The 18,312-nt window shown below is 41.9% G+C and overlaps 1 protein-coding gene across 2 annotated transcripts in view; it reads right to left on the bottom strand.

Moving 5' to 3' along the window:
• CNTN5 (contactin 5) overlaps positions 1-18,312 on the bottom strand; it is a 968,120-nt gene that overhangs the window by 400,193 nt on the left and 549,615 nt on the right. For both annotated transcript variants that reach the window (XM_026651597.1, XM_026651598.1), the window contains exon 4: positions 4,211-4,429. In XM_026651597.1, the coding sequence (XP_026507382.1) occupies positions 4,211-4,429 (219 nt within the window). The remainder of the gene's footprint in view (positions 1-4,210; positions 4,430-18,312) is intronic.

Genomic DNA, 18,312 nt, shown 5'->3' with positions numbered 1-18,312 from the left:
ATATATATATATATGCACACACACACGTATACACAGTATACGTTTTAAACAAACAAATACTGTACACAGCGATGATGATTGTGAAGCTTGGTTGAGGTGGTGAAGTCAGAGGGTGAGATATTTCCCAGGGAATGCCTTACTGCTAAATGATGAACTAGCACTCAGCTGAGCCCTCAAGGGTTAACACATTGTTGTTAATGTAGCCTCACTCTACAAGGCAGCACGAATGGAGGGAGGGGAGACAGCATGGCAGAGAGAGACAGAGAGAGACATACCCTGTGTGTGAGAGAGAGACGCATTGCCCCTTTAAGTACGCGGCCCCACTCTAAGTACATTGCCTTGCAGCTGCTGCCAGCAATCTCCCTCCGTCCTGAGCCCTGTCGTGTTCCCCCCACCCCGTGGATGGGGTAAAGGAGAGGGGGGGGGAGCAGGGGAAGGGGGACACCCTGACATTAGCACCCCTCTTCCCTCCCCCCCCCCACGCACAGCAAGCAGGAGGATCCTGAGAGCAGCTCCAAGGCAGAGGGCAGGAGCAGCACACGGCAGTGAGGGGAGGGATACGTGAACTGCCCAGCAATTGATAGCCTGCTGGGCGGCTGCCACACAGGGAACTTAGGGGAGCGGGGAGCTGATAGGGGGGCTGCCGGCCCACCCTGGTTCCACAAGCTCCAATGGGCTGCTCTTTCTGCAAGCAGCGGACAAAGGAGGCGGCTGCCAAACAACTTTATAACGGAGCATTGCACAACTTTACACGAGCATGTTCTCTAATTCAGAGGTTCTCAAACTGTGGTCCATTCAGGGGGTCCGTGGATAGTTCCTTCTAAGGTGAGCACCTGGGCAGCCGCACATGAGAGAATGAAGGGCCACCCACCTAATTAGTGGAGCCGCGCAGGCATGGCTCCACTAATTAGGTGCCTGGAACCTGGAGAAGACACATATGTAAGGTGAGGTGGTAGCCTTGGGGGGAATGGGGACAGGTGGGAGGGGGAGTGGTGTGAGAAGAGGGGGTGGGGGGAATTTGTATTGTGCAGGGCTGCAGCGGCCAGAGAAAGAGGCGACTTTCCCCAGCTCCAGGGCTGCGGCTGCCGGGGAGAGATGGCCCTCCTTCCCACCCTCAGCTCTGCGGCTGCTGTGGTGGGGGAGAGAGGGAGAGCCCCCCCTCCTTCCCAACCCCAGCTTGGGGGCTGCTGTGGTGGGGGAGAGAGGGCACATCCATCACATTAGAATGGTTAAAACTACTGATATTAAAGTACGAGTTGTGTGCTTTTATGTGTAGAACAAAAAAACGTTAATTATTATTAAGGTTTTTTTTAATATAGTGCCTTTATCCAAAGTGCTTTACAATAGTTAGCTAATGGTACAAACAACATTTGGAAAGATCATTAAGTGGTCCGCCGAGACCCTCAGCAATTTTCAAGTGGTCCGCGGAAAAAAAAGTTTGATAGCTACTGTTCTAATTGATCAGCAACGTAACAAGAAAACAACGTTAACCGGGATGACTTTAAGTGAGGAGTTACTGTATATTGGCTTACAAGGCAGGTGTGTGTAGGGGGGGAGGGCAGGACTTGGACCTGTTCTGGGCACCACCAAAAATTATACACACCTGCTGCTCCTGGCCCCACCTCCGTCCACTCCTCTTTCCCTCTCCGCCCTGCTGCATGCTGCTTTTCCCCTCCCACTCCCGACCACCTGGGTCAGGACGGACTCACCTGTGGAGTCAGGGCTGGGAGCTGCAGCCGCCCATGAAGGTAGGAGGTGGCCCCGGATAAATAGGGGCTGGAGCGGGTGATGACCTAGTGCCTCCCCAGATCCCCCACTTGCAGTAAGCAGACTTTGGGTTTCCAGTCAGTAGATCTGACCGGACTTTCCAGTCAAAAACCGAGCACCTGGCCACCCGATGTTTAACTGTGATGTAGCCTGAGCTCTAGGACTCTCCTGCCTCACAGGGTCTTAGAGCCTGGGCTCCAGCCCAAGCCTGAATGCCTACACTGCAATTAAACAGCCCTTTAGCCTGAGTCAGTTGGCACAGGCCAAATGCAGGTTATTAATTGCAGTGTAGACATACCCAGTGACATTTTCTATGTAGATTTCTTTTAATCACAACATTATGTTTTGATAAGTAGCTTGATTTTAGCAAGTACTGAACTCTATTAAATGCATGTTTAGAGTGAGAAATTTAATAAGACTAAATTAAGTGGTGATGAAAAACATACCGGTAATTCTTTTAACTATAGGTAACAAGGAACCAGGATGGCAGTGAATGGAAATGTAATTAAATGTTTCATTCGATCTCAAATATTTCCCCCTGACTTTCCAATTTAATTAAATTCTGAAAAAAAGTTGGTTTGGGGTTCTTCTGAAACATTTTTTTTTGAACTGCCAGCAAAATGAAAATAACAATTATTTGTACAGCTCTAGTCATGACTTTGTCTATCCACTTACACGAACAACTACAATGCAGGCCATGTGTAACACTGACAGATCCTGGTCGCCAGTGAGCAGGATCGAACTGGGGACCTCTGGAGTTTAGTGCATGAGCTTCTACAGCATGAGCTAAAAGTCAACTCGCTATTAGCTAAGGCTATAGAGGAGACTCATTTTATCTCTCTCTCTCTAAGTGGTCTTGGTGCCACTAGATTGGACAGAACACCACACCCAGGAGGTGTGTGGGTTACACATGCACTCTCCAAAGTCTCAACCCAAGTAGCCCTGATGTGGGCCATGCTAGGTCAGGGCTGGGGAGAGCAGGAGAACGCTTTTTACCTCCTACTGCACAGCAGGCTGCATTAAATCTAGTCACAATTAGTCGACAAAAATCATTGTTTTCCAGATGTATAAATATCACCAAACTGTGGGCATTTAATCCTAATAAAATGCCTCTTTACCAGACTTTCAGCCCCAGCCCCATAGGAGTCATCAGGGTCACTCACAGGGAAGTTCCTTTATAGTTCCAGCTTATGTTATTCATAAAATCTGCCTTCTTTCCTCTTCCAGCAACCAATTGCTGCCTTCTACCTCCAATTTCCAGACACACATGCTGGGAAAGGCCAACATACTACTGCTAAAGTCAGCCAACTTTGGTTCCTCATTCCACTACTTTGATTCTTCCAGATTCTTGCCTGTACGTAGGTTTGCAGGGGAGGAGTCAGCAACGTCAGGAACATAGACAGTACCTGAGTTTTGTAAATACACTGAACATTACACAACAAATGCAAGTGCAGAAAACAAAATCCAGTTCTAATATGGTCATAATTCAATTGCTTTCAGGATTCAGTTCATCTGTATTCCTAGGTAGGGCTAACATAGGCTCCAATTCAGAAAAGTACATGCTTAAGTCATCTTTCTTCATGAACACTCTTAAGCATAACATGCCACATTTAAGTACATGCTAAAGTACCCTTCTGAAAAGGCTACTGTAATCATCCTGGTATTATTATTGGTCTATACTGTTTGTGATTCTTCCTTCTGTCATCTCCTTGCTTCACTAAATTTAAATAATCTTGCCTTTCTTTTTTGTTGAGATAGGGATTACTTGGGGGAAAGAATGTTGTAATTTGTAAATTCTATTAACACTCTCTTAAGGCTCACCCTAAAGAAAACAAGATGATAAAGAGAAAACAAACGTGATTTGAATAATAGGAAATATTTATTGTAACTGAGAATTTCTGCATCTAAAAAAGTGACACCACATTGTATTTTGTGTGTCAGAGGATTATAGACTATATTAGATTTGAAGAAAAAATAGTTTCATAAGAAGCACTATGCAGCTTTAATCCACATAACTATCATTTGGGAGTAAATATGAAAAATACCAGAGCAATTGGGGGAAAAAAAAACATAAAAGGTGGATTGAAATTTCATTGCAGTGCCTTTCAAATGTATAGACATTAGTTGAGTAGATCAAATTGGATTGTAGTGCAATTTTATTCCACTTCTAGTTTCCCATTCTTACATTGCAAAGGCTGCAATAATAAAATAAAATCCCTTTAGGGACCTGTAGGAGAGAATGTTTAAACTGCTGACTTTAAGGTTAATTTAAGGACTCTAAAAAGAAGGAAGCTCATTTTTACTGTGTGATGTTTACTGAAATCCAATGTTACCAATGTGAGATACTGAAGCACCCTTATAAAACTGTACCAGTTTTGAAAAATGTCAAAGCCACATATATTCACTGTCTCTTCAAAGATTCAGAGGGGAGAACTGGACTTACCGTCATGTTTGAAGGCCTCTGAGTAGTGATAGAGGTTTGTTGGTGAGCGATAGTGTTGTGCTGTTCCTCTCCAGCCTGGTGAAGATATGCTTCCTAATGAAGGGCTGCTTAATCGTGGCTTGTTCTTTGAATTAAAGAGTGCTGAAGATGAACTGGCAGATTTAATTCTTAGGATAGCAGCATATGAAGTTGGGAGGCCTGGAACAGCTGCTGAATATTCTGTAAAAGAAGTAGTGAGTTCTGAGTAGGAGATAAAATAGGTAAGAGGAGTAGGAGAAAAGGAGATGCTCTTTTTGCCTAAATAATATTTTAGCCAGGAAGTGCAAAAGTGAGAACAAAAGAAAAAGAGGAAATCTTTAAAATAAATCCATACACAGCAGAGTTTTGACCCCTAAAAGGGAGAAGATCCTGACTCCATGAAGTCCACCAGGGGATCCTGCTATTACTATCAATTTTAGGTGGAAGGCACTTAGATACTATGGTGATGGGTGGCAGTATAAAACCACAAGATAGCTGGAAAGGAAATCCACCTGTAGTGATATCAGACGTCATAAATCTGTGGTGACAACTATTAATTAGCTCACTGTGATGCCCTTCTCATTGCCTTCCTCACCAAGCCCCTATAGTCTCTCCTTGTTTATCCTCTCTCCTTAAGGCTCACTTTTTAGAAGTAGCCCAAAAATACTGACCTAGGTGAAACACCTTCCTGACTCTAACATTACTGTAGAGGTGAAGTAAGTTAATTCAGGAGAGCTCAAGTAGATACTCACAATGAGGCCACTTACTCTTTTGTCTCTCCCTATGCTTTTTATCTTTTCTGACTGTGTATTTTACATTGCAAGCTCCACAAATCAGAAACTGTCCTTAATTTTGTGTCTTATACAATGCCAAACATTAGAAATAAACATATTCCTTAAAATAATGCTGAGATTAAAATTATATTTAAAAAAACCCATTCCGCAGCAACTCAGCAGGGAGAACTCCCATTTAAATCAATAGAAGTCCTCCACATGCAACAGCTAGAGAGAATCAACATGTTCTGTTATGCAGAAGTTCCCAGACTGGATATCAAAGGAGCATCTGTAAAGAAAAGTATTCCTTAGTGGGGTAAGGGGAGAGTATGGCAGAAAAAAAGGTCACTATTGTATTACTATAGTGCTGGTAAATTAGATCATTTGTTTCACACCTTGTGTGAACATCCTTCAGAGGATGAAAAATTTGAATCTCAGATTGCCCTCTACTGAAAGTGTCATATGACAAGCCTTTCAGTTAAGATGTAACTGAAAACTTCTCCAAAATTTGTGTCATCTTCCACTCTGCAGAGCTTTTTGAACCCTTGGAAAGATCCCTTATATGTAAGTAATTGTTATGGTTACATTGTACTTTGATTTAAAATGATAAAAATGTGCATTTTGTTTTATATTTACACAGCATATGACAGTGAACTCTGAGATGCTTGTAGTTTTTGAAGACGGGGACTATGCCTTATAGGTACAATGCTTAGTGTCCATCAGGAGGCGTTAAAAGATCCCTGCTATGTTGCTGTTACTTTAGAGGAAAATGCGTGACAAAAGCAGATCAAGTTTATCTGAAAATTGCCATCTCCTCCTAGGCAAACTGCTTAAGAGACTTAAAAGAGTCTTAGAGTCTCTTTTAAAACTGAAATTTAAACACAAATTTTGGCATGTATACGTGTAAGGTAATTTAGAAAAGCATACATAAGAAGAATTCTGCCTTGAGTTGATTTCTCATTTTTCGTCTCAGAAGGCATCTATTTCATAATGGAATGCATCATCTTGTTCTATAACAATATCATGCCTGACCCATTAAGGGGGGGGGGGAATAGAACTACTCCATGATACATTAAACCTGAAATGAAGAATGGGAATACTGTTTATAGGACTTCTTGTAATGCTACCACTGGAATACTAATAGAAATACAATGTGGTTTTCTTTACAATAAAATATATTTCATTGTCTTTTGATATATTCCTTAACATAGTCTAACAAGAGCTACGCTGTCCCAAAAGGTGTAGATGTTAGATTGTTCCATATTTCTACCTGGAACCAGAGGCTCAGCAAAGACTATCCTTGAAATGTATCTCTTAGTATAGCCTAAAATCATTAACCCTTTGGAAACTAAAACTAACAGTGTCAGTAGTTCCCATAATTGTGAACCAGTGTCAGCCGCTCTATAATTAAGGTTGAAAGCAGTTTCCCATTTTCAACAATCTCCCTGAAATTTCACATCATAGCTCTTCCCATGGTAGAATTTTCCTAGGAAATTTGAGGAGAATAAGCTTTAAAGTTACATGACAAAATCCCGCCTCATCAAAATCACTCAGTGTGGCCAAGATTTTACTTTTTTGGCTTATCACTTCCCCTAAAATAGATTGGCCTAAAAATAATTGTGTGTTGTTGGCCTGCCTGAGTGGAAGCAATTTCATTTATATATTTTTGGTGGGGTAAACTAGTAAAATGGGTTGTGGGGAAAATGATTTCAAAATGATATTTGTGATGGGATGTGCATATTCTATATTAATAGAGGAAAGGAAGGGGTTCACTAAGGGTTAATTGGAACATGAATATAAAGAGGAGGACGTTCTCTCTCTCACCAACCCCAACTTCTTCTTCCAGCCCAAGAAGGAAACAGGATCTGGAATCTAGACTCAGACTAGGAATGAAGAAGCTGAAAAACTGACCAGCTTGTTACACTGGTCTCAACTACTTCCAGGAGACTCTAAGTTAAGGTGACACCGAGGGCCAGTTTCTGCAGCCCTTTCAATAGGGATTGCAGAAACATGCTTCACTTAAAAGTACATTTAAATTCATTTTTAAAACAAAGAAGAAAAGGATATAATCATAATAAGAAACAGAAATTGCTTGAGATACAGATTAACGATAAAGCTTGCTGTTGGCTACCCTTTTCCCATGGCTCAGGACTATGTTATAATCTTTCTTGTTCTAATGCTCTGTATGTAAAGGTCAACCAGGGCAAAGTGGCTGTTAAAACAGAGACCAGAGGTGTGCATTTAGTTAGAGCTCAGTTCTTCACTCTCCCATCCATTTTGCCTTTTTCTCTAAATTAAAATGACTTACTCACATGTGCTCAAACAAAATCACAGCAATTTTCACTTTTCAATAAAGAAGCTTTCTTGCCTAGTAAAACAAAACCCCAGTAAATCTCACCTGACCTCCTGGACTGTTTTAAAGGCTGAAAGATTTTGACCAATCTTCAATGAGATCAACGGTTGCCAGAGGCACTAAATAGGCGAATCCCAAACCTTTATAATCAGCTTTTGTTAAAGAAAAAATGTGGATCTACCAAAGGTTCAGACACCTTAGTACAACCTATACACCTTAATGAGCTTTCCAAAACAAATTAGATATTTGATTGCAATCAGAGCTAGCCTATGTCTATTCAGACCATCACTGAAATTAGAAATTGAGGACTAAAAACCTCATAGGCCATGTAGTCCATTCTCTTTGTCAATAGAGGATTGTTCCCTACAGCATATTTGAGTACTTCATTCGTTCTAGTTTGAAAAAACTCAAATGATGAGACTTCTACTACTTTCCTTGGGAGAGTATTGAACAGTCTATCAACTCTTCACTAGAAAGTTTTACCTGATGTTCATTGTAAGTTTTCCTTTGTCCACTTTCATCTTAACACTCTTAGTTATACAGTTAGTCTCTCTTCTTGTTTCCCATGTTAGTTTTCCAAATTAATTTCACTGTTACTTACTTAGGTCAAAAAGTTAAACTTTGGTGCCTGATGGTTGGTAGCTAAATTAATGTTTAAACACCTAAGTGGCCTGATTTTTGAGGTAATAAGCACCCACAGTTCCCATTAACTTCAACTGGAATTGTGGGTGTTTAAGTCCTTTGACATCAGGACTAAGACCAACACTTTCAATGTGGTCACAAACTGGGTATCTCAATTTCATAGATTCATAGATTCATAGATTCATAGATTCTAGGACTGGAAGGGACCTCGAGAGGTCATCGAGTCCAGTCCCCTGCCCGCATGGCAGGACCAAATACTGTCTAGACCATCCCTGATAGACATTTATCTAACCTACTCTTAAATATCTCCAGAGATGGAGATTCCACAACCTCCCTAGGCAATTTATTCCAGTGTTTAACCACCCTGACAGTTAGGAACTTTTTCCTAATGTCCAACCTAGACCTCCCTTGCTGCAGTTTAAGCCCATTGCTTCTTGTTCTATCCTCAGAGGCTAAGGTGAACAAGTTTTCTCCCTCCTCCTTATGACACCCTTTTAGATACCTGAAAACTGCTATCATGTCCCCTCTCAGTCTTCTCTTTTCCAAACTAAACAAACCCAATTCTTTCAGCCTTGCTTCATAGGTCATGTTCTCAAGACCTTTAATCATTCTTGTTGCTCTTCTCTGGACCCTTTCCAATTTCTCCACATCTTTCTTGAAATGCGGTGCCCAGAACTGGACACAATACTCCAGCTGAGGCCTAACCAGAGCAGAGTAGAGCGGAAGAATGACTTCTCGTGTCTTGCTCACAACACACCTGTTAATACATCCCAGAATCACGTTTGCTTTTTTTGCAACAGCATCACACTGTTGACTCATATTTAGCTTGTGGTCCACTATAACCCCTAGATCCCTTTCTGCCGTACTCCTTCCTAGACAGTCTCTTCCCATTTTGTATGTGTGAAACTGATTTTTTCTTCCTAAGTGGAGCACTTTGCATTTGTCTTTGTTAAACTTCATCCTGTTTAACTCAGACCATTTCTCCAATTTGTCCAGATCATTTTGAATTATGACCCTGTCCTCCAAAGCAGTTGCAATCCCTCCCAGTTTGGTATCATCCGCAAACTTAATAATCGTACTTTCTATACCAATATCTAAGTCGTTAATGAAGATATTGAACAGAGCCGGTCCCAAAACAGACCCCTGCGGAACCCCACTCGTTATGCCTTTCCAGCAGGATTGGGAACCATTAATAACAACTCTCTGAGTACGGTTATCCAGCCAGTTATGCACCCACCTTATAGTAGCCCCATCTAAATTGTATTTGCCTAGTTTGTCGATAAGAATATCATGCGAGACCGTATCAAATGCCTTACTAAAGTCTAGGTATACCACATCCACAGCTTCTCCCTTATCCACAAGACTCGTTATCCTATCGAAGAAAGCTATCAGATTGGTTTGACATGATTTGTTCTTTACAAATCCATGCTGGCTGTTCCCTATCACCTTACCACCTTCCAAGTGTTTGCAGATGATTTCCTTAATTACTTGCTCCATTATCTTCCCTGGCACAGAAGTTAAACTAACTGGTCTGTAGTTTCCTGGGTTGTTTTTATTTCCCTTTTTATAGATGGGCACTATATTTGCCCTTTTCCAGTCTTCTGGAATCTCTCCCGTCTCCCATGATTTTCCAAAGATAATAGCTAGAGGCTCAGATACCTCCTCTATTAGCTCCTTGAGTATTCTAGGATGCATTTCATCAGGCCCTGGTGACTTGCAGGCATCTAACTTTTCTAAGTGATTTTTAACTTGTTCTTTTTTTATTTTATCTGCTAAACCTACCCCCTTCCCATTAGCATTCACTAGGATAGGCATTCCTTCAGACTTCTCGGTGAAGACCGAAACAAAGAAGTCATTAAGCATCTCTGCCATTTCCAAGTTTCCTGTTACTGTTTCTCCCTCTTCACTAAGCAGTGGGCCTACCCTGTCTTTGGTCTTCCTCTTGCTTCTAATGTATTGATAAAAAGTCTTCTTGTTCCCCTTTATTCCCTTAGCTAGTTTGAGCTCATTTTGTGCCTTTGCCTTTCTAATCTTGCCCCTGCATTCCTGTGTTGTTTGCCTATATTCATCCTTTGTAATCTGTCCTAGTTTCCATTTTTTATATGACTCCTTTTTATTTTTTAGATCATGCAAGATCTCGTGGTTAAGCCAAGGTGGTCTTTTGCCACATTTTCTATCTTTCCTAACCAGCGGAATAGCTTGCTTTTGGGCCCTTAATAGTGTCCCTTTGAAAAACTGCCAGCTCTCCTCAGTTGTTTTTCCCCTCAGTCTTGATTCCCATGGGACCTTACCTATCAGCTCTCTGAGCTTACCAAAATCCGCCTTCCTGAAATCCATTGTCTCTATTTTGCTGTTCTCCCTTCTACCCTTCCTTAGAATTGCAAACTCTATGATTTCATGATCACTTTCACCCAAGCTGCCTTCTACTTTCAAATTCTCAACGAGTTCCTCCCTATTTGTTAAAATCAAGTCTAGAACAGCTTCACCCCTAGTAGCTTTTTCAACCTTCTGAAATAAAAAGTTGTCTGCAATGCAGTCCAAGAATTTGTTGGATAGTCTGTGCCCCGCTGTGTTATTTTCCCAACATATATCCGGATAGTTGAAGTCCCCCATCACCACCAAATCTTGGGCTTTGGATGATTTTGTTAGTTGTTTAAAAAAAGCCTCATCCACCTCTTCCACCTGGTTAGGTGGCCTGTAGTAGACTCCTAGCATGACATCACCCTTGTTTTTTACCCCTTTTAGCCTAACCCAGAGACTCTCAACACTTCCGTCTCCTATGTCCATCTCTACCTCAGTCCAAGTGTGTACATTTTTAATATATAAGGCAACACCTCCTCCCTTTTTCCCCTGTCTATCCTTCCTGAGCAAGCTGTATCCATCCACACCAACATTCCAATCATGTGTATTATCCCACCAAGTTTCAGTGATGCCAACAATGTCATAGTTGTATTTATTTATTAGCACTTCCAGTTCTTCCTGCTTATTACCCATACTTCTCGCATTTGTATATAGGCATCTAAGATACTGGTTTGATCTTTCCTCCCAGTTTTGTTCTGACCCTCCTTTCTCTCTGCCAATATAGCCCACACTCCCTCTCGTCTCCGACCCATCTCCCAGGTCTCCATGTTCCCCACTTACCTGCGGGCTTTGCTCACCTGTCCCCGTCGAACCTAGTTTAAAGCCCTCCTCACTAGGTTAGCCAGTCTGTGTCCAAATAGGGTCTTTCCCCTCCTCGAAAGGTGAACACCATCTCTGCCTAGCAGTCCTTCCTCAAATAGCATCCCGTGGTCTAGGAAGCCAAAGCCCTCCTGGCGACACCATCTTCGCAGCCAGGCATTCACCTCCATGATGCATCTGTCTCTGCCCGGGCCCCTACCTTTGACAGGAAGAATCGAAGAGAATACCACCTGCGCTCCAAACTCCTTCACCCGTACTCCCAGAGCCCTGTAGTCACTCTTGATCCGCTCAGTGTCACACCGCGCAGTATCATTTGTGCCCACATGGATGAGTAGCATGGGGTAGTAGTCAGAGGGCTGGATAATCCTCGACAATGCCTCCGTAACGTCTCGGATACGGGCTCCCGGCAGGCAGCATACCTCCCGAGATGAAATGTCAGGGCGACAGATGGGCGCCTCCGTCCCCCTCAGCAGAGAGTCTCCGACCACCACTACCCTACGTTTCCTATTCGCAGTGGTGGCAGCAGACCTCCCAGCCTTAGGGGTACGAGGCTTCTCCTCCTTTACTGTAGGGGGTGATGCCCTTCTTTCCTGTATCAAGAAGAGCATAACGGTTACCTATTACCACAGCGGGAGGGTTCGGAGCAGGGGTGGAGCACTGCCTGCTGCCAGAAGTAACCAGCTGCCAGTGTCCACCCTGAGCCATCTCCTCCTCCACCAGTGGTGTATCAGCAGTCCTGTGTCCTGGGACAGCTACCTCAGCTGTCTCCACATGGACACTGTCCAGGAATTGCTCGTGGATTCGGATGCTTCTCAACCTAGCCACCTCCTCCTGTAGCTCTCCCACCTGCTGCCTGAGAGATTCCACCAGCAGGCACCTTTCACATTGGATGGTCCCCTCAGCCTGGATATCAGTAAGTGGAAATTGCAAGTTACAGTCTCTGCAAAACCACACCAGGATCTGGGTAGAAGCATCCATGCTCAGGCGCTCTGTCTGGCTACAGGCGCAGGTGGAGGAGACAGAAGCAGTGCTGGCACAGGTGTTGCGGGTCTTCCTAACCATCGTAAGCCTCCCTCTGTCAAACTCCCGTCTGCAGCCCCCTGTCCGCTGAAAGAGTTGTTTAAGCAAGAAGTTTAAAGTTTTAAGGGGAATAAAGGGAAAACAGATAGAACCGGCAAGGGACCCTCGCCCCTTCCCACTCCCCTTCCCAACTCCCTTGCGAAACTCCCTGTTAGCAGCCCCTGTTCGCAAACGCTCCCTGGTCGCTTGTGCGCTGCTTTATAAAGCCCTGGCCTGTATGAATGCCCCGCCCACTGAGTAAGGCTCAGCCAATTACCAGAGGCTTCCTGGTTTCAAACCTTCCTTTGAAGCTCACAGCTTCCAACTGTCAGCCACAGCACACGGTCCTTCAAACAACCAAACAAACAAACAGACTGCCAAACACAAGCTCAGCACACAGCAAGTAACCCCCAAACACAAACAAACACACACTGCAGACAGTCACTTACCCCAAAAGGGTGCTGTATTGCTCCTCCTTCACCTGGAGAACTCCCTTGCGAAACTCCCTGTTAGCAGCCCCTGTTCGCAAACGCCAAGCATGATTCATCCTGACAGTCTGATTTTCAGAAATATGGATAACTCCAGTTGAAGTCAGAGAGGGATGCAGGTGTGCTGCACAACTGAAAATCAGTCCTCATGTTGGGAACACAAAATAAATGGCCATTTTTTAAGTTTTAGACCCAAGTGACTTTTCCCCAAGGCTATGCAACATGTGGCAGAACTTGGAACAGAACACAGGTTTCTGACTCCTAGTCTTGCTCTTTAAACCCTAAGCCAGATAATAAAGTGTCCTGTTTTACTACCTAAGAAAGTAAGTCAAAATGGACACAACTGCTTTAAAACAATTCATGAGTTAGCCACTTTATATTTTAATCAACTGCTTAAGTGTTGTCAAATATATCATAGTTAGGGCAAAACAAAAAATGAGACAGAACCAAGTCTTCAGATCAGTACAATCCCAAACTCTGCAAATGTTTGGATCTGAATCAAGACTTGCTGGCACAGGCACGTCTCCAAGAAAAATGGAACTCTACTGCTGTCTTGTGTACTATATACATATCCCACTGAAGTGCTATTGAAAAGAATACTGTCATGATGCAAGGTAGTAATCTGCACCAGGAAATTGAATTCAACAACCCTGAACTGCAAACAAGTTTTGACAATTTCTTTTGTTATTGAAATTGTATTTTCAGATGGATTGCTAAAACAGATTTGTTCTGGGTTGCCTCCAAGCCAGGATAATTTAGCCATTTTTAGTCTTACTTGAAGAGAAAAGAACATTTTACAAATCTTAAAGATCTTATTATATACTTGAATGAATAACAATCAATAGTAACTCCAGAGTTAAAAACAAACAAAACCAGTTCAAATAGCACAAATCAAAGGAGCTGTGGCTAGTAAGGGGTAAAAGGTTTTATGTATATTAATGTACAGACGAAAGAGTCATGCCATACCATGGTGACGAGATCCTCCACTAATGTCAGCATAAAGCTATCTGGCTTCTGACCTTTTGAGGTGTATTTGCTAAGTGTCCTCTGTTTGATAGGGATTACTGTTAGTGTTAGTGTGCAATTTTATTTTATTTTATCATGCTTGTGAGGCTGCTGCGTCCCAGTGAAGCAGCTCTTGTGAAGCATATTTAGAAATGGTTAATAAATTATACATAAGGAAACATTTCTTATTTTGTTTACTGAAAGCCTGTACTCTGTGCTCATCATTGCCAACAGAGCAGAAATCAGCCTTACCTGAAAGCAAAATCCATTTCCAAACCCACGCACTTCCCTCCAGGATTTAGACTGCTAAATTGTCTATTTGCGGTAGCTTAATTAGAACACACTTTTCATTGGTGCTTTTAAACAAATTTATTTCTCTAATTTGGTGTATTATGAGAGCTGATTTTTTTCTTTTCAGTACTTAAGTACATGATTTGCATTGTGATATTTTAGATGTTGCCCTCCAAACCAGTTTCCATCTCTGCCACCAACTTCTTTTGTGATCTCTGGCAAGCCACTCAGGATAAAAATTTCAAGTGCCTAAGAGACTTAAGAACGTAAATACCATTTTCAAAAATGAAGTAAGCACCTAAATCCTATTGAATTTCAATAAGACTTTGTCACATATGACTTTTGAAAATTGAACTTAGGCTTTTGAAAATTGTATTCAATATATTCACTGTCAGTTCACTATCCACAAATGGGAGTAATCTCTTTTCTCCTATCTGTTTTGTCAATTTATACTGTGAACAACCTGGAGCAGGGATGGTCTCTTAATATGGGTCTGTACAGTGCATAGCATATTGAGATCCTAAACTTAGTAGGATATCAGGGCTACTGTAATACAACTAATACAACTTCAAAAGTCCTGACATATTTCCAGGACTCACATTGGTTATTTTTCTTAATTCATTTACATTTTGTCTTATGTAAATGTATTACATATACAGCATCTTTACTTTTTTAAACTATATTCTGCTTAAAATATGTAATCCTAATAAAATATGTATTCCTGCCTAAATCTTCGGTAATCGCAAATCATCATCATCATCATCAGGGGCATATGCGCAATGTGCCCCGCCTCTGAATGGCGTCATCATCAGCAAGGTGAAGAGTCAGTAGACGGCCATCAAAATAAGCCAGTGGTCACTTGACAATGATACGCAACATAGTCTGAAGTTGACCACAGCTGCATCGTGGATCATTGAAAAAAAAAACATTTAAAGAGATTGGCCGCAGTTTCCCTGTCCTGTTCGAAACTAGTTCAGAGATGACCAAAGGTGCCTTGGCAGATTAAAAACTGGTAGACAGATGGTTGGGTCAGTGATGAGAGAGTGATTAACAACTGTCATCACTGACCACTCATTATGCCAAGCAGATTCCACCATCGCGTCCTGTGGTGCCATAAATGACCATAAAGAGTGTCTAAAAGACAGGAGAGCTGGTGGGTAGTTGAAGAGGTCTGCATACAATCGCAGGTTGCTATTCTCATGGATCTCAGCCAGCAGCGTGACAGAGGCCTTTTCACCGTGAACATGAGGTGGTGCTATGTTGCTAAGTATCAGTAGCCATGGCAACAGAGTTGCCCGGCAAGTCCCAGTAACAATACACCTAGCTTTGATATGCTCTACATCGACCAGCCTCATGTGCAATGAGTGACACCAGATAGGAGCACAGTATTTTGCTGTCGAATAGCAGAGGGTAAGGGCTGATGATCTAAGCGTCCTGGTGCTCGCTCCTCAGGTTGCACTGGCCAATTTTCTGAGCAGGTTGCTCCGAGTGCTGGCTTTGGCTGCCATCTTCCTCAAGTCGTTGCTGTACGTTAGTGACCTCTCTAATGTCACACCGAGGTAAACCAGCTTTGGATCATGCTGCAGACATCGGCCATTGAGGAACACATTTAACTCATGGCTTACGCTTGCATTATGCAGATAGAATACACTAGAAACTGTCTTAGAACAGCCATGAACTTCATATCTTCATTCAAGACCTTGTCCATTTCTGAGAAGGACTGAGCTTGGTAGCTGCAGCAGATGTCATTGGCATAGATAAACTTATGCGAGAGTGTAGGTGCAAGTCTTTGATGTACACTTTGAACAGTATCAGTGAAAGAACTGATCCTTGAGGAAGGCCGTTAATCTAACACTTCCAAGAGCAACAGCAGTTGCACATGTACTCTAAACCACCTGTTTTGCAGAAAAGCTCTACTACTTTGACCACTCAATGTGGGGCAACCAGAGAGACTCATTTATTAGCATATGACTTGCAATTTCTCCATAATACAGTTAAAGAATATTTCATCTCCTCAGCAATAAGAAATGGAGAATTGGGGCAGCAGGGGGACATGCCAGGTACTTACTAGCTGGAAGAGAGAAAGTTGTATCCTAACTCAGCAGCTGCTAATTCCAAAATGGCCATTACAGGGCTGTAATCACTTGGTTCTACTGAATTTAAAGGCCCAGCCCAAGAAAGGCATACTGGGAAAAAATTCCTGTAAGAGGACAACACTGCACTAGGGAAAGATAATACAAGTCAGAAAATGTTGGTGTCAATCACTATAAAATAATGCAGTTAAAAGAATGCAATTACAGATAATGAAAACATGAAGTGTGGCAGGAAAATAGGTTAATACATAGTTTAAAGTCCACACAATTACAAACTGCTAGAGCTTGGGGGTGTGATATATCTGCCACATTAGTCATTTTCCATAAAAATTTTGGGTATATATACTCGCATACTCTCTCTCCATACACAAACATGTTAGACAGAAAAATACATTAAACAAAACATTTAGGTTGCAAAGTCAAATGCTTAAAAGTTAAGAAATACCTGAATTAAAGTAACCTGCGCCACTTTATATCTGCCCCCTTGTGCATTTGTATTATGATACTCTCTTCAATCCATGATCAGACTGTTTTTTCCACAGGAGCCTTGCCTCTTTCAGTGCACAGGATGGACAGCAATTCAATGTTTTGTTTCATCCTCATTGTTCAACGTGTGGCTCCATGGCTTATTTACTACACCTTATTCAACCCCTGCTCTGAATACAGAATTATTAATATTCCCTTGGGCTTTCCTATGGTGCTCATCATAGTATCTGACTGCTTCACAAACAATTTATTTTCACAACACCCTCTGTGAGGCATTACCCCATTTAACAGATGAGGAGGTGAGGCACAGAGAAATTAAGGTCCACAGATTTTGGGTACCCACTTTGAGATACCTAGGGCCTGATTTTTCAGAGCAGTGAGTATTTTATAGCACTTTATATGTTCAAAGCACAGCTCCCTCTGACTTCACTTGCAGCTGAGTGCTCAGCACTTCTGCAAATCGGACCCAGATGTCTCAAGTCAGGCAGCAAGAAAATAAGGAACACACATATAGTGGCCACCCGTGAAAAGTTTCATTTAAGTATCTTACCCAGCATCACATAGAAACTCTGTAGTAGAGACAGGGATAGAATCCAGCTCTTCAGGGCAGCCTTCAGCTGCCTTAACCATGAGATTTTCCTTTCTCTTCCTGAAATTGTGTGTTGAGTAAGGCCATTTTGGTTCTCAACGCAGGACCTATCATGCCTATCTGCCCATTCCAAGCCCAGACATTAATTCTAGCCCGCAATGCCCCGTATAGATGGGCAATACTCTAACAAGTCTTTATTGAGCATGTGTGAACGGCAGTTTTTCCAAAGGCTGGTAACTTGTTCAAATGTAGGTGGCTTTTCATGGGAATAGCAAAAGGAACATCCCTTACCAAAAAAGCTACGCTCGTAACAAACTGATAATCCAGTGATGCCAGCCTCTTGCTTCCAGCACATGCTGCTGGTCACCCATTCATTGGTCAGATTTAGATGTAACTAGCCAAAGTGACACCACAGGCAATATAGACAAAGGAACTTTATTTTATTGGTTTGAAATCTCAGTTTCAATAGAAAATTAGATAACCAAGAACTAATTTGCTTTTCTATTTCATTTAAAGAGGCAAGAAACCACCTTAATGTTATTTGGAAGGAGTAATAATTGGTAGATTTTAAAGAGATCATCATTTTTTAGTCTCCAATCTGCAACAGAATTTCAGTTTGTAGTCAAAACGTAGAATGTGTCCACCCAGAGTTTGCTACACTATTATGTCTCCTGTAGTGTCTACAATTTTAAATTTAATGACAATAATCTCTTAAGTAAATGATTTTGACTTTGTAGGTGGCGTTTTTTGTTTTTGTTTTTTTAAGTGTCAGTAGGGCAATGGCTAAGATTCAATGACATTTATCAGATACCTAATTAAAATATAATGTATCTTATAATACTTGCAAATGTGACCTTCATTTGTATATTCCTGCTAGCTAGCATGTTTAGTAAAATGTCAATAAGAACTCTAACCCATTTTTTTATTGTAACTTTTAATTACATTGTTCCAGTAGAAAAGTTCACTCTTCTGTTGCTCAAGCTTATAAAAACATGTAACTTCACTCTGCAAATGATGGATATTGGTACTGTAGTCCCTGAGCTTTATAGAAAGCAATTTCTTTTCCACCTAGTTCAATGTGTATTCATGGCTTTCTTCTGCATATAAGTTTTTAGACTACTTGAT

Source organism: Terrapene carolina, unplaced genomic scaffold, assembly GCF_002925995.2.
Source record: "Terrapene carolina triunguis isolate 2854851 unplaced genomic scaffold, T_m_triunguis-2.0 Scaffold97, whole genome shotgun sequence".
Lineage (NCBI taxonomy): Eukaryota > Metazoa > Chordata > Testudines > Emydidae > Terrapene > Terrapene triunguis.
This window is presented reverse-complemented; position numbering and strand designations above follow the sequence as displayed.